Source organism: Sarcophilus harrisii, chromosome 1, assembly GCF_902635505.1.
Source record: "Sarcophilus harrisii chromosome 1, mSarHar1.11, whole genome shotgun sequence".
NCBI lineage: Eukaryota > Metazoa > Chordata > Mammalia > Dasyuromorphia > Dasyuridae > Sarcophilus > Sarcophilus harrisii.
The window spans coordinates 197397727-197423548 of record NC_045426.1 but is presented as its reverse complement, the minus strand read 5'-3'; the positions used below and the strand labels follow the sequence as shown (position 1 = coordinate 197423548).

Below are 25822 nucleotides of genomic sequence, written 5' to 3'. Positions count from 1 at the left end.
CAACTTCAGTAAAGGGAACAGCTTCCCTCCCACTTCAATTACAAGTGGACTAAACTTTTTAACCCTTGTGAGTAGTTTGGGGCCAGTTAAGAATTTTCTCTCTCCATTAATAGACAGAAAGAATTTCCTTCTTTGTTAAACAATAATTGAAGGAGAAGACCTCTTTCTTTGTCAAACACACAAATTGAACCTAATTGGACTTGATCCATTGATGATAATGAGAAGATAAATGAATTCAAATAAATTATCTGAACCAGCAAATTTTTTGCCTCTCTTTGGAATGATTTTTATTTACTGGGAAACCTTTTATTACTGTAGAATCTTGGCCTAGCTTTAGAAAGAAGCAAGATAAAGAAGTCTCATTCATTTACATTGAGCCAAATGCAGGTGAGTTACAACTTTTAAAATTGATGTTGAATGTTTAACATGTATGAGACTGCCTGCCATCTAGGGGAGGGAGTGAAGGGAAGGAAGGGAAAAGTTGAAACAGAATTGATTGCAAGGGACAATGTTGAAAAACTACCCATGTATATGTTCTGTGGATAAAAAAATATAATAAAAAATTGATGTTGAACATTTTTCAAGAAGATCTCTATGTTTTCTACTGGAATCAAGCAATGGCTTCAGTACCTTGACAAATGAACTTTGGTTATAATCATCTTGGTTGAGTACCTGTAGTTACAGAGAGGCTCAACTCAGTTGAATGGACTGGGGTTATATGGAAAGAAAGGAGATTTAATATGGGCATTCGTAATCCTTAAACCAATAGAAATAGAAAACATTCTTGAACTGGCTAAGCATATTGAGGTTGGAATTAAATATGTAACAACTCATTGATTTAATTCCAATCGAAATAAGGAACAAGACTTGGAGGAAAATTTTCTAATTCACCATCTTTTAGTATATGTAAATATTAATAAGTTCCCGACAGTACCAAACTTGAACCTTTAGGCAATATGGTTTGTTTCCTCTGCTTATCTAACCTGACATCTAATATATGGATTGATTTTCCTCAGCAGTCCGCAACTGAACACTGGGCAGGTATTGTTACAGGTAACCATGAGATCCTTCTCTGGGACATCAATAATGGAAAAGCCTTACAGCCACTGTCCAGGTTGTATTCACCGCACAGAAAGACATGGATCTTTCAGTTTTGCCAAATAACAATCACCCTGACAAATTCCTGCAACTTGAAGTGAAATCTTTGGTAAACAACTCTGCACTTCCTCAAGCTAATTTCCCATTATTACCAGGTGGCAATTATCCAGTTGTGCAGCACTGGGATAATCTGGTCTACTCACAGGTAAGATACAGAGATATATAAAGTTAAGGGGTGCTTCTTTTTCTCTATCTTTATTATCAATTCTGTCTCTGAAGCCTGTGGCCTTAAATGGAATGTGAAATATTGATCTTTGAAGTAACTTTTTTTGAAGGGTCTCTTTCTATAAACTACAGATGCTTTCTACACTAACTAGCCTTATTTTTATAGAACAAAAGAATTTCATCCTAATTCTGTCTCAGACACTCACTAGTTACTTGACTTTGGGAAAATCCTTAAGTCAATAGAGAAAATAGTAGTGACAGGGTTAAAAATCAAATAGGATAATAGATGCAAAACCTTTTGTAAACATTAAAATGTTACATAAATGTCCCTTGTTCCCTGAATGTTAGAGGGGATATGGGAAAACTGAGACACTGATACATTGTTGATAGAGTTGTGAACACATCCAGCCATTCTGGAGAGCAATTTGGAACTATGCTCAAAAAGTTATCAAACTGTGCATACCCTTTGATCCAGCAGTGTCTCTACTGGGCTTATACCCCAAATAGATATTAAAGAAGGGAAAGGGACCCACATGTGCAAAAATATTTGTAGCAGCCCTTTTTGTAGTGGCTAAAAACTGGAAACTGAATGGATGCCCATCAATTGGAGAATGGCTGAATAAATTGTGGTATATGAATATTATTGTTCTGTAAGAAATGACCAGCAGGATGATTTCAGAAAGGCCTGGAGAGACTTACATGAACTGATGCCAAGTGAAATGAGCAGAGCCAGGAGATCATTATATACTTCAACAACAATACTATATGATGACCAATTCTGATGGACGTGGCCATCTTCAACAATGAGATGAACCAAATCAGTTCCAATAGAGCAGTAATGAATTGAACCAGCTACATCCAGTGAAAGAACTATGGGAAATGAGTGTGGACCACAACATAGCATTTCTACTTCTTCTGTTTTTGTCCATTTGCATTTTTGTTTTCCTTCTCAGGTTATTTTTACCTTATTTCTAAATCCGATTTTTCTTGTGCAGCAAAATAACTGTATGGATATGTTATGTGTGTATGTGTGTGTGTGTGTGTGTGTGTGTGTGTGTGTATATATATATATATATATATTTATATATATGTATATATGTATATATGTATATATTGTATTTAACTTTTGCCTCAGTCTCTCTTGTTGGAGATGTGATAATTTTAATCTCTATATCTTCTAGAGATAAAAAATTGATACAAATACTAATAACATATTCATATTTAGAGTCTCCAAATACAAAGCATAAATTGATAGTGCTTTTCTTTGTGTACACATGTCACTAATTTCACACTTCTTGGTGATATGTGCAGTTATCTTGGGCCAATACAATCTCTTTTCTTACTTGCCAGAAGTTCCTCTCTTTCCCAAAGCATAATTTTCATAAAGCATTCAGGACTATTGGGTAGTATGTATATATTGGATAGCATAGCTACTTTCTAGTTCAGTGCATGGAATCATTTATAATCTGATGCAATGTTCCAACTTCTTGTGTTGTCTCAGGAATAAAATGCCTTCTGTTGACTTGATTATAAGAATTTTAGGATCAATTCCTTGCTTTTTTGGCTTTTATTACTTTTCTTAATCCTTCATTAGCCATCTGTTCTCATTACTAGTGAGACAACTCAGGCAAGGAAGATTGGTTCAATGAAACAAGGTTAACATATGCATTTGGCATATTGTCTAGTGGAAGTCCCAAGTTCTCAATTGCACTTCCACTCAGCTCCATAGGTATCATAGATAACTTTCTTCAAGTATCACTACAACTTTACTGTTAGCCACATGACTAATGTGGAAATATTTGCATGATTGAGCATGTATAACCTATATCCAATTACTTGCTTTCTCAGTGAGGGGAAAGGGTAGAAGGGAGGGAATTTGAAATTCAAGATTTTAAAAAATGAATGTTAAACATTTTAACATGTAATTAGAGAAAAAAAATACTAAATAAATAATCTTTAAAAACTACTTGCAGTGTTATATGAAATGCTGAATAGATTTTTTTGCTTTTGTGGTAAAATTGTTAGTGCTGGAACAAATACTAAACTTAAACCAAAATTCCAAACTAAAAGTTTAAAACCAGGGAAGGTTTATTGAATTAACCAGAAGTTCTCCCAAGGAACAAAAGGATAAAGTTTATATCACTTTCAATTTAGGCAGAGGTAAATTGAGTTTGGGCTACTGGTTAAGGTCTTATGCTGGGAGCTTATGGAATAGAAATAGGGAATGTGATATTCCTTGATTGGACAGGGCAGTTGGTGGGGGTAGTAATAAGAAAGGATTTTCTTAATATTAAACTGGCTCTTGTAACCTCAACCTTATAGATAGGACTGTCTTTGGCTGTTTTAGCATTAAAAAAAAAAAAAAAAGTCACAGCAGACAGGGTGGGGGCTGCAATGCAAATAGGTCCAGTTCAAGTTAAAGAAACTGCAGACAAAATGGAGTTGCTTTATCTTTCTTTCTTACCCATATTTCTCCCTTTGAAACTATAATAGTCTCACATTAAAATGAAAAAATTCCCAAATCAGTATTGATCCAAGCATAAATAATAAGCAGCTCATGGAATAGGTTACAAATCCATGCTATACATAGAATAAGCAAAATTTCAGTAGAATAAGTGAAAAAATCCAGTATAGTTGTATCTTTAGAGTTGTTGAGACCTTTGGCAGTGTCCACGATCTTCAGGTGTCTGGCAATCACCTCCATGGTATTTCTCAAGCATCTGTGTGTGTATCAGAGCAGGTTTGTGAAGGTATTTCCTTGACCAGTTCCAGATTACAGGTCACTTGTGAAGATTCTCTAGCTAATGTTGCTAAAACCTACTAATGATTTTTGTTGTTTAGTAATTTCAGTTTTGTCTGATCCATTTGGGTTTTTTTGGGCAAAGACTGGAGTGGTCTGCCATCCCCTTCTTCATTTTTCAAATAAGGAAACTGAGGTAAACAAAGTTAAGTGACTTGCTTAGGATCACCCAACTAGTGTCTGATGGTACATTTTAATTCAGGCTCTTCATGATTCAGGTTCTGACACTCTATCTAATGGACCACCTGCCTGCTAGTGATAAACCACCATAATTAAAGATCTGTCAAAATCTAATCAGATTGAACTTCTAGCATTTTGTTCATGTGGTATGAACCAATTCTTGATGAGATTTAGGTTTAGGGAACCAAAATGAAATTAGGGTTTCTGGTGGTCAAGGAGTTAAACGATAAGGTCTAGTGGCAGGTTCAGGGTTCAGGGAACCAAATGGAGAGGTTTGGCTCCCCGCAACCTGTTGGGATTTGGCACAAGGGTAGGGAGTTTTAGGGATTCCCTTCTGGCGGCAAAAAGGTTCTCTGTAAAAGACTTTACAGACTTGAAAACCTAGATTGATAAAGAGGTTTATTATGGGGATTAGAAATCCTGACAGAGAGACATAAAGTCTGTAATGCTGGAGAAATTGAGGCAGGAAAAAAATTAGAGAACAATTTAATAGTTTATTAAATGGAGACATTTACTGGGACCAAATGATCCATGTTTGGCCCCAGGGCTGAATGAGACTTATTGTCTCAAAGAATCCAGCCCTGAGTATTGGGACAGCAAGACTCTTTTATAGGATAACAATAACAATGGCATAATGGAGGAGGTACCTGAATGGGGATAACCTAATTGGGGGGAGGCACCTAGGATGACAAAATGGGAGGAGGTACTGGAGAGGTTACTGATATTCTAATGATGTCTAAAATGGATAGACCTTTATCCTGTCAAACCTTAAGAAGGAATGATTATAGCCTAAAGATATAAAACCTTTATCTCATCAACCATTAAAAGGAAAAGGTTATAATCTGAAGCAGAGTAACTAAATAGGACAATTAGACTTAAAAGGGACATTAAAAGGGAACTGTGGCACAAGAAGTCTGGTTAGGAAATAGGTGAGGGTAAAGAGAGGATGGCACTGGAAAGAGCATTCCAGTGAACAGAGGCCCTTGGCATGCCAAGCATAGAGCTGGCATGTTTGGAACCTCTGCAAAGAGAGGGTTTTAGTTGGTCTGTTTTATAATGAGAGCTTTGGCTACAAGCTGAAGAGGGCTTGTGGGTGGAGTCCCAAGTTGGCTCATTGCTGGGTTTCAGCTTGAGCTGGAATTTGAATTGAATTCAGTGAGTTTCAGGATTGAGCCAACCCATTCAGATAATAAGGATGAAACTGTTTGTCCCTCGGGGCAGGGTCCCTTACTGAGGCAAAGTTTTTTTTTGTTGGGTTTTTTTATTTACAAGTTATATGTACGGGTAATTTTACAGCATTGACAATTGCCAAATCTTTTGTTCCAATTTTTCCCCTCCTTCCCCCCATCCCCTCCCCCAGATGGCAGGTTGACCAATACATGTTAAATATGTTAAAGTATAAATTAAATACAATATATGTATATATGTCCATACAGTTATTTTGCTGTACAAAAAGATCGGACTTTGAAATACTGTACAATTAACCTATGAAGGAAATCAAAAATGCAGGCAGACAAAAATAGAGGGATTGGAAACTCTGTGTAGTAATTCATAGTCATCTCCAGAGTTCTTTCACTGGGTGTAGCTGGTTCAGTTCATTATTGCACTATTGGAACTGATTTGGCTCATCTCATTGTTGAAGAGAGCCTCGTCCATCAGAATTGATCATCATATAGTATTGTTGTTGAAGTATATAATGATCTCCTGACCCTGCTCGTTTCACTCAGCATCAGTTCATGTAAGTCTCTCCAGGCCTTTCTGAATCATCCTGCTGGTCATTTCTTACAGAATAATAATATTCCATAACATTCATATGCCACAATTTATTCAGCCATTCTCCAATTGATGGGCATCCACTCAGTTTCCAGTTTCTAGCCGCTACAAAGAGGGCTGCCACAAACATTCTTGCACATACAGGCCCCTTTCCCTTCTTTAGTATCTCTTTGGGATATAAGCCCAGTAGTAACACTGTTGGATCAAAGGGTATGCACAGTTTGATAACTTTTTGAGCATAGTTCCAAATTGCTCTCCAGAATGGCTGGATGTATTTATAATTCCACCAACAATGCACCAGTGTCCCAGTTTTCCCACATCCCCTCCAATATTCCACATTATCTTTCCCTGTCATTCTAGCCAGTCTGACAGGTGTGTAGTGGTATCTTAGAGTTGTTTTAATTTGCATTTCTCTGATTAATAATGACTTGGAGCATCTTTTCATATAGCTAGAAATAGTTTCAATTTCTTCATCTGAGAATTGTCTGACCATTTAATTGAGGCAGAGTTGAAGGAGATCTTCAAGGATTTTCAGAGTTTGGGGATCCCCTCTTCATTCTGATCTCATCGAGAAAACCTTATGAACAACAGAGCTATAGAAAGAACACAAGTATGCTGCCCAATAAGATACCTTATATCTGTATTCCATTATCTCAATTCAGAAATCTTGGGTATTGCAATAACAAGATTCATTATTTTTAAAAATATAATTTTATCTGCTGTGGCTAGAGAAATTTTTTATGAAGGGAAGAAGGTAATACTTGTTCTCATTTCAGGTAAGAGCCACAATTTGCTTTTTGGAATAGCCAATAACATAAACAAAGTTCCACATTATTCACATTGCATCATATCCATGTTCAGAATTAAACAGATGAGAAACATTCCTTTTTATTTATTTTTATTTTTTATTAAAGTTTTTTATTTTTCAAAACATATACATGGAAAATTCTTTTACATTAAACCTTGCAAAACCTTGTGTTCCAATTTCTCCCTCCTTCCTCCACCCCTCTCCTAGATAGTAAGTAATCTAATATATGTTAAACATAGTAGAAATAGATATTTGTATAATTATCTTGCCGTACAAATCAAATCAAACCTGAAAAAAAATGAGAAAGAAAATAAAATGCAAGCAAACAACAAAAAAAAAGTGAAAATGCTATGTTGTGATCCACACTCAGTTCCCATAGTCCTCTCTCTGGGTGGAAATGGCTCTCTTCATCACATCATTGGAACTGGTCTGAATCATCTCATTGTTGAAGAGAGCCATGTCCATCAGAATTGATTGCTATTGCCATGTATAATATTTTCTTGGTTCTACTCATTTCATTCAGTATCAGTTCATGTAAGTCTCTCCAAGCTTCCCTGAAATCATCCTGTTGATCCTTTCTTATAGAACAATAATATTCCATAACATTCACATACTATAATTTATTCAGCCACTCCCCAACTGATGGGCATCCCTTCAGTTTCCAGTTTCTAGCCACCACAGCAAGAGTAAGAGCTGCCACAAACATTTTGGCACATCCGGGTCCCTTTCCCTTCTTTAGTATCTGTTTGGGATATAAGCCCAGTAGTAACACTGCTGGGTCAAAGGTATGTACAGTTTGATAACTTTTTGGGCATAGTTCCAAATTGTTCTTCAGAATGACTAGATCTGTTCACAGTTCCACCAACAATGTATCAGTGTCCCATTTTTCCCACATCCCCTCCAACATTTGTCATTATCTTTTTCTCTCATCTTAGTCAGTCTGAGAGGTTTGTAGTGGTATTTCAGTTGTCTTAATTTGTATTTCGCTGATCAATAGTGATTTAGAGCATCCTCTCATATGATTAGAAGTGGTTTCAATTTCTTCATCTGAAAATTGTCTGTTTCATATCCTTTGACCATTTATCAATTGGAGAATGGCTCAAATTCTTATAAATTTGAGTCAATTCTCTATATGAATGAATTCTCCATAAAAATGAGACCTTTATTAGAACCTTTGAATGTAAAAATGTTTTTCCAAAAACATTCCTTTTTAAAAGGAAATAATAAAATAGGGAAACTTGAATCAGACAACCAAGCACTTAATTACCTATTGGGCTCTATTAGAATATGCTTGGAAAAATGGGCCTTCTCACCATTCTGTGTTGGCTGATCTTTTGATAATCATAGGAGGGATTAGGGGGTGGAGTGAAAGAGGTTAGAGAACTTAATTTGGCCTCAGGATGAGGAGGAGAAAAGTGTGGAGATTCTGAACTCCAGAATCAAGGAAAGATCTTTGGCAAAACTCCTGGCAGTTTTGTCCTTCTCCTTCACTTCATTTCCTAAAGACCAAGGACTTTTGCTTATCCTGCCTCTGGCTGATTCTGAGGCCTCCAGGGAGCTGAAAGTGAGTTCAAAAGATCTTACCTTTGCATCTGAAAAGTCATCCCTCCACTTTCATAGCCACTCTTCCAAGGGTAGCAGTTCTTGGATGATGCTCCCTTTGAGCAGCTCTTGGCATTTTCCTCAAAAGGTAAAATATTTTTGATTTAATGATAATTCAGATATTTATACCTAAATTCAAACACAGAAGTATATCAAATTATAGTCCCTAGAAATTTTACCTCAAGTAGTAAGTTTCACTAGTCATAGCTTATGGTTAGTTACAGTTATTATTATTTTTCATGTTATTGCAATAGCAGTTAATACTAAAAATTTACCAGTCCTTTCCAAAAAAGTTCAGCCAATATCCTTTTATTTTTTTCTTTGTTGAGTTATATCGGTGTGTTGTAAAAAGCAATCATTAGAAACTAAAAAAAAAAAAATCACATTCTGGAATTCCATATCAATAGTGAATATATAACTCAAAACCTAAAGCAACTCTAGCTATTTTAAGCTATAATCTCATAATTTTCACTATCACAAATCATCATAAAATCATTTCTATGTTATAAACAAACATATATTACCTTTCCACATTGTCAGTGAATGTTTGTGATGAAAGGGGGATCCTATTTTCTTAGAAAATCATTTCATTATTTAAGGATTTCATAACAATTAGAAATGTCTGTCACAAAGTCAATAAAATTTTGTGACTTTACCTAAGCAGATGGAAGCAATCTGAGAAGTTTACAGATGACAGGGAAATTTTACAAGGTTTTTTTCCCCACATAATAAATAATTATAATCTTCTTTTAAAACATACCCAATCAAATACTTTTGACATTATAACAATAGTCTCTAATATGATATTTTCACAACATCCAGATCAAAGGGAGTTGTGATGCAATGAAATAGTTGCTACATCTTCTTAAGAGCATTTCTTTATACAGTGGTTTTCCAAAATTCACAATATGAAAAAAATTATAAACACAATAATAATATATAAACATTGAAACAAAACTTATTGCCTGCCAAATGACATTAATTCAATTGAATGTATCTTTGAATTATCTTACATAGAAAAATTATTTTATTTATTTTATCCTTTTTGGCATTCTATACTAATCAATATAAAGTAATTTGAATACAATTATATTTTCAACCAAGCTTGTTTTTTCAGATTATCTTAATACTAAGCATTAAGCTTTATTGTTGTTTTTTTTTTTTTTTTTCCTTTTTTCCTATTAAGGCCTGATTTACTTGTAAAGGGTCAGGCAATACAGTTATGCTAATAGAAAAATGCATTTCACTTAAAATAAAACTCGAATTCAATCACATGTTCAGTATACATGTATATGTACAAATAATATCATACAGAATCTCAGTTTTCCCAAAGGTCTAGCTAGCATTTCAATGTATAGGCTTGCTCCTTTCAGTAATCCACTGCCAAAGATTTAAAGAGATAGGCTTGTATGCTTCCCTCTCTTTTAGGGTACATTAAGATTTTACATTATTCACATAATGACTAAAATAGACTCCCCTTCAAGGATAGACAGACAACTATATTCAAATAATTCCATGTTATGAATCTATTTCCATATTTTTCATATCATTAAAAAAACATATAATATTTCTCATATCCTTCTCATCTCAATAAAATAAAAAACTTTCCTCAAAACTCTTTTCCCAAAAACTTCAATCCTTTGCTTTTAAATCCTCCTCAGTACAGATAGACTCCAATTTTCTTCAATTTTCTACCTGTTTTTCTCTCATCTCTACTTGCTTAAACTTTTTCTCATCCTTTCCTTATAGCTTTTCAGTGAATTTTGATTAAAGCCTTTCAAAACAGGACTTTGTTTCTTTTTGATATTCTGAACCTATACCTCTTTCTTATATTTGCTTTATAATTCCTTTAGTCTTTATTTCTCAATCATATTCCAGACTATTGAATTCTTCTTTACAATTTAGCACGACACCTATTTTTTGTACATATCAATTAATTGCAATACTTTTATTTTGAGGACAAATGCATTGTCCATTCCAAAACTTTTAAGTGAATTTGCTTCAAGTTTATCTAAACACTTCTAGTTTAGTCATTTTTTCAGTCATATCCATCTTTTTTTTATCCTATTTAGGGTTTTCTTGCAAAGATATTGGAATGGTTTGCCATTTCCTTTGCCCTTTCCTTTTGCACATGAGAAAACTGAGACATACAGGATTAAATGACTTGTCCAGGGTCACACAGCCAGGAAGTATCTGAATTCAGATTTGAACTCTATCCACTATTCTACGTCGCTGCCCCATCTAAAATCTGTTATTTCATTCTATTATTTCACAGGAGAAGATAACAGTGGTAACACCAAGAATTTTCCCAAGTTAAATTTTACTTATAATTCAAATTTCTCATTGATTTAAATACGCTTCCATTTTTTTAAAGTATAAATTCAACAGCAAATCTATTTTTGTGTGTGTCATAATACTTTCAAACTAGCTTTATTTAGTTCCTTTACCTCCCTCTTTGGTGAGTGAAAAAACCATCCTTCTTTGCACTAAAACAATAAATCTCTTACTTTGCAAGGAAAGATTGTAAAAAGGTCTAAGTACTATTTCCATGTAACATTCACAAAATTTTATTCTTGTTTTTCTTAAGACAAATTCTACAGAATGGTTGATGGGGGGGCCGTGGCTGATTCTCACCTAATTGTAATGCTGGAGAAACTGAGCAAGACAGAGATTAGAGAACAATTTAATAGTTTATTAAATGGAGAGTTTTACTGGGACCAAATGATCCATGTTTGGTCCCAGGGCTGAAGGAGACCTCTCAAAGAATCCAGCCCTGAATATCAGATAACAAAGTTCTTTTATAAGGTAACAAGAACAATGACATAATGGGAGAGGTACCTGGATGGGGATGATCTAATGGGGGGAGGCACTTAGGATGACATAATGGGAGGTGCTGGAGAGGCTCCTGATATTCTAATGATGTCTAAAATGGATAAAGACCTTTATCCCATTAAACATTAAGAGGGAATGGTTATAACCTGAGGCAAAGTAACTAAATAGGATAATTAGGGAAACTGAATCAGGACATTAAAAGAGAACTATGGCACAACATTATAAGTACCAGATTCCCAGTAGAATTCCAAGAGTCCACCCATTTAGGAATTTCACAAGTTTCACTACTTGTTGGGTAAAATTGTCAGTACCAAACCAAAACTTTAGGAACCAGTGAGGATTTAATTTAATTAGCCAGCAAGAAAGCAAGACCTGCATAGACAGAGGCTCTTCAAAGGAAAAACAAAATTTATATAGATTTCAATTTAGGAAGGTGAATTTGGGCTAGGCCTATTACCTGGGGACTTGGTATAAATAGGAGATGTGGCATCTCGATTGGACAGAGCCAGTAATAAAAAAGGCACTCCTTTAGATTAGTTATCTCTTGTAATCCCACTTTGATAGGACTGTTCTTATCTATTTCCACATTAAAAAAAGGTCACATATGGGCAGGATCAGGAGAAAGGGAAGGCTCGGAGATGTGTGTTACAATACAAACCAGGTCAAATGCTAGAACGACCAACAAAATGAAATTTCTTTTTTTTTTTTCAAAATAGAATTTTTTTAGCTTTCTCTGTTATCCACATTTTACATTAGTCTTCCCAAGCCTTTAGCACATGCTGAACTCATAATTGCTAGAGTTGCTACCCATCTCTGGAAGCAAATTTAGCACTAATTTGGAATAGGTGAATGGATTGTTGTCAGGCTACTCTTAGAATTCTGCTTCCTCTATATTGTTTTTAAACTTCTCAGTGAGAGCTCACTTCCAAAACAAGAACTCAGGCTGGCAGATGAATAACTAGACTTAAGGTCAAGTTACATAAAGTAAATACCATATTTAGTGTATTATACATAGTATAATATTAGATAGATAGATAGATATAATAGTATAATAGAGGTGTAGTCAAGTTTCTGCTGGTGAAGGCAACTGATCTTTAGTGACTCTGTCTTTCTCAGTACAGGAGGCTCCCACCTTCCAGACTGGCATCCAGGTAGAGAACCGAAGGTGTACTTGAGGTTGCATAAGAGTTTACTGAATGAGAGAGAACTATGGAAATTGAATGTGGTTCACAACATAGCATTTTCACTCTTTTTTGCTGTTTGCTTGCATTTTATTTTCTTTCTCATTTTTTTTTTTCTGGTTTGATTTGCTTTTTCTTGTGCAGCAAGTTAATTGTATAAATATGTGGGGGGGGGGAAGCAGGTGGAGTGCAAGACCCCCTTCCCAATTAAGTAATCAGAGACATCATCAGGTACAAAGAGAAAGCGTCCCAGACACACCTGGGAGCCATCCCAACTCCGCCATATGCACCTAGAACCTGGCCTGCTTCCCACTCGTCCAGAGTTTAAAAGCAAAAGACTCGAGCCTTCTCATAGGATAGACTAACAGGACATAACCATTCTTGACCAATGGTCACCAATGTTGGCTGTCCCCACAGGTTACATTACTTCTGGCAACTTCCTGTATCTTAGGGTTCAAAGTTCATCCATCCAGACCTCTGCAGGGTCCCAGTTCTAGGAACAGGGATCATGTGACTCAATACTGAGAAATATTTCATCCAATCAATTCCATTCATATGTTTTTATTGATTTTAACAAATTTCTACCATATTTAACATTAAAAAAAGTATTTTCCTGAATCAAAAGTTTTTTATAATAAAAATAAATGCATTGAAAAAAAAAAGTAATCATTAAAAAAAAAAAAAAAAGGTTTACTGAGTGGCAATTTTGAATGACTAACTAGAGGCCCCAGAGTCACAGGTGTAAGAGGAATTCACCTCCCGAATGTGACTTTGGAGGAAACCAGGAAGATCTCTCTGACTTGAAGTCAAAAAAATAAACATAACTATGAAATGACACCATTATAGAGGAAAAATAACTTTGAAAGGCTTGGCTTTTGATAAACTGTAGTAAATTCTACCCTTATAGGTTGCTGGGTACCCTTTTGTTTGTAGCATGAGGTCGAGACACACAGGAGAGAAGAACACCCAGAGAAATACCAGTAGAGAGCTTTGCTATTTAGTTGCAACTTAAGTGCAAGCCATTTCATAACTACCCTTCCAAAACTACAATCACTGAATCTAAAAATAAATCTACCTCATATACATGAGCCTAGATTATATATAGCTCTGGAAATCCTAACTGTAAAATTGTAACAGGAAAAAGCAATGCAACAAATAAGCCTAGTTGAAAATGAAACAGAATTCTCATGTTTATAGATCCTATGGACTTTGGATACAAAATGAGATTTTGGATAGAGGAAATACAGAAATTTGTGTTGTTTGATTAAGTTTTGCCGAAAGAAATTGGAGGGTGAGAAAATTAATTTTTGTTCACTCAAAAATTTTTAATTAAAAAAATTTATTTCCTTAAAATTAAATTAATTTTAAAAAATTTAAGGAAATAAGTGCACAGAAATCATCAGCACTTCTATATATTATCAAGGAACCCCAATAAAAAGAGTTAAAAGGAAATTTCATTTTAAAAACCTATAGATTGTATTAAATATTTACAATACAGAAGGACTCACAAGAGCTTTAAGAATACAACCATAAAATGTTCTTTGTAAGAATAAAGACATGCTTAAATAATTAGAAAAATACCAATTTTCCATGGTTAGATTATGCCAATATAATAAATATGATAATATTGCTAAATTACACTCTTTATTCAGTGCCATAGAAGTCCAATGATGAAAATATCATAGAGTTAGGGGGTAAAAAGAACAAGGCAGTAATTCAGCTTAACTCTTCTATTATTCTTCTATTATTTCTTTCCAAACAATTTAAAAATAGTATCTCGAATCAGATTCAGGAGTGACAGAGACAACAAAGGTGAGACATTTTTCTAGCCCAAGACAACTTGGGAGGTTAACAGGAAAAATCTGTCAATTGGCCTAGAGCTCAGCAGAGGTCACTGTAATACCATAATATCAGCTGGAGGCCTTGGAACTGAGGCAGCTGCAGCTTGGGGAGCTTTGAGTCCAAATGGGTCAGGGGTCAGGCAACCGGTCAGAAAGATATTACAGGGTGCCCTTCGCTGACAGTGGGTTTGGGTCCTGTTGTAGTGTCCATGTCCAGTTTCATATCCCAGTTCCAGGGTGAAGAACACCAGCTCTTGTGCCTGAAAGGGAACAAGGGCCATTTTCTGCTCAGAGTACAGTCCAGGAGAGCATGGTCTTACTTTCCCTTGGATCTCACCAAAAGCTTACAGACCCCCAGATCGAGCTCTGAAGACAACAAGAAAAAGCTGAAGTTTGGGACAGTGACCCCTCCACTCTGGGAGCAGAGCCCAAATTTAATGTAAAATTAAAAGGGCAAGAAAGAGCTGTATCAGAAAAAGTGGGAATGAAAAGAAATAATGGGGGAAATTATCTTATTAAAAAAAAAGAAAGAAGTGTGAGCTCAATAGCTTAATTTCAAAAACAAAATAAATAAAGGGGTAAGAAAGAGGAATACCCTGGGAGAAGAGGGAAGGGAGAAGTAAAATGGGGAAAATTATCTCACATAAAAAGGGCCCACAAGAAAGGGTTTTTAGAGGGCAATGTTGGTGAATGATGGCCAACACTTGTACTTTACTCTTCTCAGGAATTACATCTACATAAGCTTGGGTTGTTGTTATTTGTCCTTCCTTCTGACATGACATCAGGGAGGGATGCAATGACAGGCAAGGCAATTAGATTTAAGTGAGGGAGGCTGGGCAAGGTCACCTGCCTCACCCTCCCCTCCAGAGCCAGATCCAGTGGCCAGTGGCCAGATAGAGATCAGAATGACTGAAGGTGGCCCTGGATGCAGTGGGAGACTTTGTCCAGTGTATAGTATATATTCTATAAATGCTTAGGTTAAGAATATTAAAAGAAATAATAAAAAAAAAGAATAGGAAGGGGAGTCCTGACACTACTACATCTCAAAGTAGACTACAAAAATCAGCATCAAAACTTTTTGTTACTTGTTAATACATACAGAGATTAATCAACAGAAGAGATTAAGTATGCAACAAAATTGAAAGGAATAAATATTGTGGAAGAATATTTGATAAACAGAAAATACCTATCTCCTGGGTTAAGAGCGTTTTTTAAAATAAAATTTGCTGAGAAAACTGAAATACAGTCTGGCAGGAATTAGGTATAGACCAATATCTTATATCAGATATATACATTAGTTAGATATGAAGGGTCACATTGAAAATGTATGAGAGGAGTAATAAGAAGCTATCTTTAAAAACACAGAAATGAGAAGTTAAAAATCAAATAAAGGATAGAGAAGGCCACACATAATAAAATAAATAATTTTATTACGTTAAGTTTTTGCACATGCAAATCTAATGTAAGTAAAAGGAAAACTATTAATTGAAAAAAAAAGTTTAGCAGGTATTTTCTCAGATAAATTTCCCATATTCAGATAATGGATTTAAGTTGGAAAGAACAAGATACATTCTGTATGAAATATAGAAGTTATGAATAGGTGATTTTAAAAGGTAAAAAATGTATGCTATCAAGCATTTGAAGAAATTCATCTAGTGACTAATTATTAGAGAAATGTATTTTAAGGCAACTCTGAGGTTCCATTTGACATCCCCCAAATTGACTAAGACTATAAAAATAGAGAAAGACAGATATTGAACTATGGGGAGAGCACATTAATGTAATGTTGGAGGAGTTGTGAATTTATCCAGCCATTCCAGAAAAGAATTTGGAGCCATCAACCAAAAAGTAACTAATCTATGCATACTCTTTGGCCTACTGATAGAATTACTGGATTTTGTGAGAAATTATTTATTACTCTCTTATATTTAATAACTAATGATTGTATTAGGACTAGGTATTTCCTCTTTTCTGCTTCCACACTCAAAAACCAAACAGTGTGAAAAATCTATCAGAGATTTACCGGGCCAAGATCTAATCAGACAATAAAAGAAAAGAAATTCTAAGTTTGGGTTAATGGATATATTCCTGTTCTTTGTGCTTGCTAAGACAGGTATGGGGATATGCATTCTTTCAAGACCGTGGTAAGAAATTGATGTCTCTCTGATCAAGATTTTTGGGTGACCTACGTCATGTACCCAAAACCCTCACTTTAAGATAGCTCATCCATTATATTAACCATTCAGAGTTGATTGGCACCCCTAGGGAATACCTACTCTTTGAAGGACATGGAAAGGGTGAGCCCACTGCCATGAGGGGTCCTGGGTCTGAGAGAGACAATGAAATAATCATCCTTTTATTAATAACATCTTGATCTTATTAATAAACCAATTAAGTTATTCAGAAATTATGTCTTGGAATTTTTAAATCATCATAGCCTATATGTCAAAAAGAACAGAGGAATAACAAAAGAAGCAATGTATTTAAATGTTTATGACAGCTCTATAGATTGTAGCAAATAATTGGAGAATGAGCAGATTATAATATACAAATATAATGTGGGTATCATTCCACAGCAAAAAAATGTACAAACTTGGGAAGATTGAAACAGAATGGGACAAACTTATGAAGAATTAATAAGTAGAAATAGATGAAAAATTTTTCAACAATTTTGAAAGACTTAAGAACTCTGATTAATGCAATGCCCAATCATGATTCCAGAGTACTGATGATGATGATGATGATGGTGATGATATATATTAGCCACTTATAGAAAGGTTATATATTCAAATTACTGAATAAAACAAATATATTTAGACATTACCAATGTAGAAATTTGGTTTTCTTTATTATATATAATTTTTACAAAAATTTTGGTTTCCTTCCCCCTTTTTCAAAGGCAGAGCTTGGGAGAGAGAGAGAGAGATAGAGAGAGACAGAGAGAGAGAGAGAGAGACAGAGAGAGACAGAGACAGAGACAGAGACAGAGAGAGAAATTAAAGCAAGGAGAGAGAAAAAAAGGCCATTATAATGTTTTTGAAATGCAAGAGAAAGACAGACATCCAGAAGAAATCACAGACATGCAGGGTAATCTTTGAAAAAAAAATGCCTTACTTTCCTACAACAGTCACAATAACATTTTTAAGAATTTTTACAAAGTTCTTTTAGACCTATAACCTTTTCCTTTTCCTTGGAGTAATAGATATTTCTTTAAATGACAGATCAAAAAAGAAGAAAAATGAGCATAGAAACGTGAATGGCATGAAATTCATTAAATAACCAAACAAAAAGTAGGTGAAAACCAGTTCAATTCAGAGTCATGTAGTCAAATCCAGAAGCTCTGAATCAGCCTAGTAGCAGTAGAACAAAGTATAATAACTACTTTAATAAAATTAAATTGTATAAAATTGTCACTGTCCCAGGTAATACACCACTGTAATAGTTTAATAAAATCTTGTGAATGAGGAAGGAACTTTAAAAGTTTATTTATTCATTAGCCTTTTTTGTCCTGCAAAGTGTGACCATCTCAGATTCCATGGCCTCTTTAATAAGGGACTTGAGGGTTCAACTGTTAATAAATGATTTCTAACTCTCCTAATAATTTCTGAGTTTCACACATTAAACACCTTTGAGGTATATCATAACTACAGAATGAGAAAGAAACTCAAGCTGTTCAGTTGTTTCAGGAGTGCCCCATTTTTCATCACCCCATTTGGGGTTTTCTTGGAAGTGGAGTGGTTTGCCATTTCCTTCTCCAGCTCATTTTCCACATGAGGACCTGAGCAAACAGGTTTAAGTGATTTGCCCCATCACGTTGCCAGTAAGTTTGTGAGATACTTTTTAAACTCAGGTCTTTCTGACTCCATTTCCAGTACTTTATCCCCTGCACCATCTAGCTACCCAAACTATATTTACATGGTGTCAAATGGCAAGCCATCCTAGAAGCTGACATTTCCATTTAATTTTTTCTCCCCTTAATTGGGAGTTAAACCTTGGTTTTCAGGTATCAACCATAATTCCTAGGTTAAAGTTTTATTCAATATTTATCTTCTGAATTAAAAAGTAACAGCATTGGAGTAGCCTGCTAAATAAATTATAAAAGTCTTCTTCCTTAAATTTTTTACAGAGAGAAAAGCGAAATGTTGCTGAGCAGCTTGGTGGCAAATCAAATATGAAAGACCCAATGATTATCAATTGTATTCTGGGTGGACAGAGTACGTCTACTTTCAAACTGAAGAATAATCCTTTATATGGGGACATAAGGCTAGAAGAAGCCATGGAAGAAAGAAAACAGAGCCCTTCTTGGACTGTCCAAGACTATGATAAGAATTCTTTGCAATGTAACCTCTCTGGCTATTTGAAGGTACGATAATCAATAAAATCCATTTCCTAAAGTGCACAATTAATATCTCAGATATCAAAGGAAGACTTAAGCTCTAAGGGCTTTGGTTCTTCATATAAGCCTTTTGGCTTGTTTTCTGTTTCAGAACCAACTTCAGATGGTGCAGAAAAAGATAAAATAAATTTGGCACAGAAATCTATCATATTTGTGGCTGAAACAAAAAGATTTCTTGGAGGGGTGAAGATTAGAATTAATGAGAGGAATTAAGAAGTTATATTAAATGTTGTTGTTATTCAGTTGTGTCTGATTCTTTATGACCCCATTTAGTGTTTTCTTGACATTTCCTTCTCCAGCGTATTTTACAGATGTGGAAACTGAGACAAACCCGGGTAGGTGATTTGCCCAGGATCACAAAGCTAGTAATTATTTGAAGCTATATTTGACTTCAGGAAGATGAGTCTTCTTGACTCCAGATCTGGTGCTCTATCCTTTTTTTTTTTTAAATTATAGCTTTTTATTTACAAGTTACATGCATGGGTAATTTTACAGCATTGACAATTGCCAAACCTTTTGTTCCAATTTTTCCCCTCCTTCCTCCTCCTCTCCCCCAGATGGCAGGTTGACCAATACATGTTAAATATGTTAAAGTATAAATTAAATACAATATAAGTATACATGTCCAAACAATTATTTTGCTGTACAAAAAGAATCGGACTTTGAAATAGTGTACTATTAGCCTGTGAAGGAAATCAAAAATGCAGGTGGACAAAAGTAGAGGGACTGGAAATTCCACATAGTGGTTCATACTCATCTCCCAGAGTTCTTTCGCTGGGTGTAGCTGATTCGATTCATTACTGCTCTATTAGAACTGATTTGGTTCATCTCATTGCTGGAGATGACCACGTCCATCAGAATTGATCATTATGTAGTATTGTTGTTGATGTAAATAATGATCTCCTGGTCCTGCTCTCTGGTGCTCTATCCTTGCATCATCTTTAATCCTTCATTACTGTGAAAATGATAGCTGATAACTTATTACATGATTACATTATAAACTCAATGATAAACTTAAGGTGGAAAGTTTATATCACAATTAGCCCTTTGTGTCTTAATGACAGCAATAACTAAAAGAGTAATTTGAACAAAGGAAAAGTACATAATAAGCTTCTAGATTATTATTATTTTTTGGCCTATATTAAACCCCTACCTGGGGTGCTCTCCTTTTTCACTTCCACCACTTAGAACTTCTTATTCTGTTTAAGTTTAAGCTAAGCAGCCAGGTGATACAATGCATAGAACTTTGTACATAGTATAAGAAAGATCTAAATTCAAATCCAGCTTTAGATAATTATTAGTTATGTAACTCTGGGTAACCTTAAGCTTTGTTTGCCAGTTTCCTCAGCCATAAAATGTAAAATAGCATCTATATCCTAGGGTCTTTGTTCAGATAAAATGAAATAATTTTTTTAAATACTTTTAAAATCTTAAAGTACTATATATATATATGATACTATATGTTATACATATATGATTCCATATATAATGTAAATGCTTATTATTACTCTTTATCAATCACAAAAGGCCTTTACATATTCTACCAATTATTAAAGCTTTCCTATCATCCATAAATCATTTTGTCTTTATTTTTACATGTAATTGGAGGTTTGATAGGGGAAGCACAAAACTGCCCTTGATTCTGATTAACTAGATGTGATAAGTCAGTTTTGGGGTGCTTTGGAGATGATGAAACACCAATCTGATTCTGGTCATGTATACTTTAGCCCTGAAGTACTCTTGTCCTTTAAAATTATGAAGCAATCCCCTTCTTAACCATTAAGCAGAAAGAGGTGAAGGAAGGACTAAGTAATCATATTTATTTTCCTTTTAAAAGTCCAGAGTCATTAGCTTTTCTTGCTTAGTGATTATTAGCATATTATCTCAAAACACAAAAAATCCAGCAGCTCTGAGTTATTTAGGCATAGAAGCAGCAGAGACTTTGTTATCATCCTACCATCTATCTTCGAGCTAGCAATTGTTAAAACTGAGAAAGGGAGCTTTACACATTTCCAGTTCATAGTTATGCATGCATATGTGTGTATATGTATATATCCACAGAATATATATGCATGTATATATGTGTACATATATCCATAGACACCATCCATGTATATGTATGTATATATATATATATATATATATATATATATATATCCACATATGCATACAAAGATACAGACATATACATATGGTAAGATATAGTGACAGTTTTGATAAGATGCAGTGACAGTTTTATGGTAGGTATATATGTGTATATTATATATAACAGGACTCAAAACTTTTTTTCACTCAGGACCTCTTTGTGCCTAAGAAACATTTACATAACCCTGGATACATAGGTATATAAAATAAAATATAAATAAATAGGTAAACAAACAAACACAAATATATAAATATGAGTATACATAAAATATAAAATAAAATAAATATGAAAATCAAATATTTACTGATAATAAGCCATACTTTTATAATTCCCATTTTAAGTTATGAACTGCCTCATGGGGTCACTAAGTTCAGTTTAAGAAGCTGGTATATGTACTATATATGTATGGGTATATATATATGATAACTTTATATGTGTGTATATGTAGTTTGTGCATATATATACATGTAATGTATATGGCTATGTATAAATACATATTACATACATGGTTATATATTTATATATATAATAAAAATTAGAAGAAATAATGTTTTAATTAATATATATTACATATGATACCTATATATGTTCATCATAAAATATGGTATATTGCATATGATATATATGTGTATGTGTGTATGTAAGGAAGAGTTGACTTCAAATCCTTTCTCAAGCACTTTTAGTTATGTGATCTTAGGCAAGACACTTGATGGCTCTGTACCTCAGTTTGTTCATCTGCCTCAGAGTTGTGAAGTTTAAATGTGATTACATATATAAAAAAAGCTTCACAATCAAAATCATTATATAAATATTTTTGCCTTTTTTTTTTCAGGGAGCAAGAATAGAACCAATACATAGGGATAGTTGAGAGTTGGAAGAACACAATGATTGTTGCAACAATTTGCTAGAGAAGATGGGAGGAGACGGAGTCATGGTTTTATAGAGAAGGGTTAGAGTTGTCAAAGCAAGGAATCACCTCTTCATCACTGATTGGAATAACAGGTCCTCAAACTTTTTAAATAGGGGGCCAGTTCACTGTCCCTCAGACTGTTGGAGGGCTGGACTATAGTAAAAACAAAAACTTTGTTTTGTGGGCCTTTAAATAAAGAAACTTCATAGCCCTGGGTGAGGGGGATAAAAGTCTTCAGCTGCTGCATCTGGCCCGTGGGCCGTAGTTTGAGGACCCCTGAAGTAGAGAGTAGAGAGGGGGGTGAAGGGGTTGAAAGATACAAAGAAAGAACTGCTAGCTAATAAGCTTAATTTTCTAAGAAAGATATAAGGTGAAGTAGCCTATGAAGAAAAGATACTTGGGAGAAGGACAAAGAATCAAATATGAAAGAGTAAGACTGATTGTCTTGCTAAAGGGAGGACTTAGTTGAAATTAGGTAGCACACTTTTAATAAACCTTGTCCTTGTGTGTTGTGAGACTTCCTCCCCTCCACCCATCATCATGTAAGTAAGTGTGGAGTAAGAGTATGATGGCCACAGTAAACGCTGGCCAGCTATGTCTTCCTTCCTCTCCAGAGGAAGACTTCAGAATGTTCCTGTTTCAGAGAAACACCTGTGTGTGTCCTGGACTTTCTGCCCCTCGGTCTCTCTGGTATCTTCTTCATTTCTTAGCAACCCTTTCTCACCCCACTACCACACACATAAAAATACACACGATTTTCACTTTTCTTTTTGAAGACAAGGTTTATCTTTCTACCTATATTTATGTTCCCAGTGCTTAGTACAATGCTTGGCACATAGTAAGCAAATACATGCTTTTTGTCTTGATTTGACAATGGTATAATTCAGAATATTTCGATTATCGAAAAGGAAGTCTCTCAATAAGTGAAACCATTTTAGAATCATTACACATTCACTATTCCATCCTTCTTGTGTCAATGAAGTACAATACCCACTTCTTTCTGAGGCTTGCTTGATTTATCCCTTCCCACATTTTAGGAATTACTCCAGAAATCATCAACACTCTCATGCATTTTCTCCCTTAAATAGGTCTCATCTCCAAATTTTCTTATCTCTATTAAAGTCATCACCATACTCCTAACCACCCAAATTTGTAATCCTGAAATCTCTTCTGAACTTTTCTCCTTCATCTCACTACATACCAATTTATTGTTTAGATTTGCCAAATTAAACTCCCCTCTAATATCTCTTATGTCCATCTTCTCTCCACTATTTCCACAAAGACAAATGTAATCTTCCTAAGGAATAGGTCTAAAAATATTATTCTCTTACTCAAACATTTCAAATAATTACCTATTTCCTCTAAAATACATATTCCTCGTTGTATAATTTATAGCCATTCACATTATATTTATGATTTAACTTTCGAGTCCTATTTTATTATTTTCTTCTTCATGCATTCTCTTCCATCCCTCATTATTAACCAATCAAACATTTATTAAATATCTAATATCCCTTATCTTCTCTAAGCTTAATATCTATAATTCATCCTATTACATTTACAGCCCTGAAAAGTAAGATAGTTACAATAGTGACAAACATTCCTAGCTTTTGTATTTCTATATATCTGCACTTTAAAATATATTATAAAATTTTAAACAAATAATGCTAATATAGATTTTTCAAATATGGACTCTTTGTAATCAGTCTTTGATAATATTATCAGGTTTACATATCACTTTGAAATTTAAGAAGAACTCTCTTTATGAAAGTTATAATTACTGTTTTTCCCTCCATCTTATTTTTCATATATATATGTTTTGCTAAGGCAATTGGGATTAAGTGTCCAGGTTCACAAAGCTAGGAAGTGTTAAGTGACTGAGGCCAGATTTGAACTCAGGTCCTCCTGACTAGGGCTGGTCCTCTATCCACTAAGCCACCTAACTGCCCCTATTTGACCTGTATTCATCCTTCTCTGTCTCCATCTCTCTGTTTCTCTCTATTTGTCTCCCTCTCTGTGTGGTGTGAGTGTGTGTGTGTGTGTGTGTGTGTGTGTGTGTGTGTGTGTGTGTCTCCTGTTCTTTGTAAAATTTGTTTTACTTTTAACCTCTACTTTCCTTAATCTTCCTTTTGCTACTGATGCAGAGACTGGGACTCAGAGATGTTGAATAACTCATTCCTACAAAAATAATATTTCATAGCACTTTGAAGTTTACAAATAATGGAAAATTTACTTAAATAGAAAAAGCAGGTGTGGTTTTAATATGTAAGATATAATTGTTGTTATCTAATAACCTCACTTTCCCCCTCACCAACTTTAGCATCCAACTATCAATAGTTAACTGTTTTTCACTATTGACTTCTCTAGATCATTCAGGTAATGTCTAGAATTTAACAGCTCTGGGCTACCACAAAAACAGATTTACTATTTACTCTACCTTCAAATGTTTCAAGATGTAGTCCTATTAATTAATGAATTTTCTATTATATAATAATTCAAAATAATTACTTTAGATTATAATGATTTTACAATTTTTCTTTTAGGAAAACCCTAATGATCTACGGTTTTGGTTGGGGGACACATACACACCTGGATATGACGCCTTGTTGAAAAAGAAAGAACGACAATGGAAGCAATCTAAATATTGCCGAATAAGCCTGATTGTGTTGGTTATTGCTTGTATTTTGGTTTCTGTAATTACTGTTTGCAATCTCCTTACCTGAATAATATGCCATAGCAAAACTGAGCATGGAAAAGTTCTCTTTCAATAGAAATTTGCATTAATATGTATTCCTATTTTAGTCCTGTTTCAATGCTGCACCTTGACATGAAGGTGAACATGAGTTTTTTTTTTTAATAATAACTTTTTTTATTTTCAAAACATAGGCATAGATAGTTTTCAACATTTACCCCTGCAAAACCTTGTGTTCTAATTTTTCTTCCTCCTTTCTCCCACCCCTCCTCCAGATGACAAGTAATCCAACACATGTTAAACACGTGCAGTTCTTCTATACATATTTCCACAATTATCATGTTGCACAAGGAAAAATCAGGTCAAAAAGGGAAAAACAGAGAAAGATAAAAGCAAGCAAACAACAAAAAAAGGTAAAAATGCTATGTTGCGAACCACACTCAGTTCCCACAATTCTTTCTCTGAGTGCAGATAATTCTCTCCATCCCAAGGCCAATGGAACTGTCCTGGATCATCTTATTGTTGAAAAGAGCCACATCCATCAGAATTGATCATCGTATAGTTTTCTTGTTGCCGTCTATAATGATCTCCTGGTCTTGCTCATTTCACTCAGCATTAGATCACGTAAGTCTCTCCATACTTCTCCAAAATCATCCTGCTAGTCGTTTCTTATAGAACAACAATATTCATATATTCAGCCATTCTCCAATTGATGGGTATCCACTCAATTTCCAGTTCCTTGCCACTACAAAAAAGGCTGCCACAAACATTTTTGTATATAGTGGTCCTTTTCCCTTTTTTATGATCTCTTGGGGATACAGGTCCAGAAGAGACACTGCTGGATCAAAGGATATGCACAGTTTGATAGTGCTTTGGACTATCATATAGCATAGCATATAATATATAAAATAGCATATGAACATGAATTCTTAAAAATAATGCCAGTAAAAGGAAAGTTCTAATAGCTCCATTTAAGATAGTAAAGTTTTGAATACAGGTCTGGAAATTTACCTGAAGTATTTTATCTGTTGTCTAAAACCTGTACTATAAATGTTCAAAAATTTTTGCATTCAAAAAACTGGAAACTGAGTGGATGGATGCCCATCACTTGGGGAATGGCTGAATAGGTTATGGGATATGAATGTTATGGAATATTATTGTTCTGTAAGAAATGACCACCAGGATGATTTCAGAGAGGCTTGGAGAGACCTACATGAAATGATGCTAAGTGAAGTGAGCAGAACCAGGAGATCATTGTACGCGGCAACAAGATTATACAATGATCAGTTCTGATGGAGACGGCTCTCTTCAACAATGAGATATTCAGGCCAGTTCCAA

The 25822-nt window shown here is 34.6% G+C and overlaps 1 protein-coding gene across 1 annotated transcript; it reads left to right on the top strand.

The window, feature by feature from the left end:
• Window positions 1–533: 533 nt before the first annotated feature.
• Window positions 534–24657, top strand: MINAR2 (membrane integral NOTCH2 associated receptor 2). The gene is made up of 3 exons (XM_031968329.1): window positions 534–1303; window positions 18467–18703; window positions 24336–24657. Exons 1-3 carry the CDS (start codon window positions 1139–1141, stop codon window positions 24513–24515), a joined length of 582 nt encoding a protein of 193 aa, XP_031824189.1. The 5' UTR covers window positions 534–1138; the 3' UTR covers window positions 24516–24657.
• The last annotated feature ends 1165 nt before the right edge of the window (window positions 24658–25822 follow it).